We start from the raw sequence: 963 nt of genomic DNA, 5'->3' as shown, positions 1-963 counted from the left end.
TCAATTTGTGTGATGGCATGTGAAAGGCACCAATTTACTCGCCACTTTCCTCAGTGCCTCCTTCACCTCTTTGTTCCTCAGGCTGTAGATGAGTGGGTTGGCCAGGGGGGTCACAACTGTGTAGCCAACAGAGAGCACTGTGTGAAAGGCCCGCAGCTGGTTGGTTTTTGGCAACATATAAACAATCATTAGGGTCAAATAGAAAATTGTAACAATTATGAGGTGGGAGGAGCAGGTGGAAAAGGCCTTTTGCCTCCCGGTGATTGAAGGGATTCTCAGGATGGTGGTGATGATAAAAATATATGATATCACAGTTAGCAGAAATGGTGGCAGAGTGAATACACAGGCCAGGATGGAATCCAGGAGTACGACGAGGTGGTTTTCGCTGCAGGAGAGTTTTATGATTGGGGTGAAATCACAAAAGAAATGGTCAATTTCATTGGGACCACAGAAAATTAGCTGTGACATCAAATATATTACTGTGCTACAAGCCAGTGACCCCAGTATCCAAGACCCAGCTGCTAGCTGGAGGATAAACCTACTGTTCATAACAGGTGCATAATGCAGGGGTTTACATATTGCTAAATACCGATCATAAGACATCGCTGCTAGGAGGTAACATTCTGTAGCTGCCAAAGAACAAAAGAAATAAAATTGTGCAATGCAGCCCCTAACAGAAATGGTTCTGTCCCCAGTCAGGAAACTGGCCAGCATCTTGGGCAGGATGGTGGAGGTGTAGCAGGTCTCCAGGCAGGACAAGTTCCCCAGGAAGAAGTACATGGGGGTGTGAAGGTGCTGATCAGTCACAACTAGCGCAACAATGAGGATGTTTCCAGCCACGGTCACAATGTAGATCACTAGAAACAGCAGGAAGAGAAGAATTTGCAGCTCAGGGAGATCCCCGAATCCCAGGAGGATGAATTCAGTGACAGACGTTTGATTTCTCCATTTTGTGCCTGCCAT

General features: G+C 46.4%; 1 protein-coding gene across 1 annotated transcript; it reads right to left on the bottom strand.

The window, feature by feature from the left end:
• Positions 1-963, bottom strand: LOC128845996 (olfactory receptor 6B1-like). The gene has a single exon (XM_054045091.1). The coding sequence runs from the start codon at positions 961-963 to the stop codon at positions 1-3; it is 963 nt and encodes a 320-aa protein (XP_053901066.1).

This window comes from Malaclemys terrapin, chromosome 12 (genome assembly GCF_027887155.1).
Source record: "Malaclemys terrapin pileata isolate rMalTer1 chromosome 12, rMalTer1.hap1, whole genome shotgun sequence".
In the NCBI taxonomy this organism is placed as follows: domain Eukaryota; kingdom Metazoa; phylum Chordata; order Testudines; family Emydidae; genus Malaclemys; species Malaclemys terrapin.
This window is presented reverse-complemented; position numbering and strand designations above follow the sequence as displayed.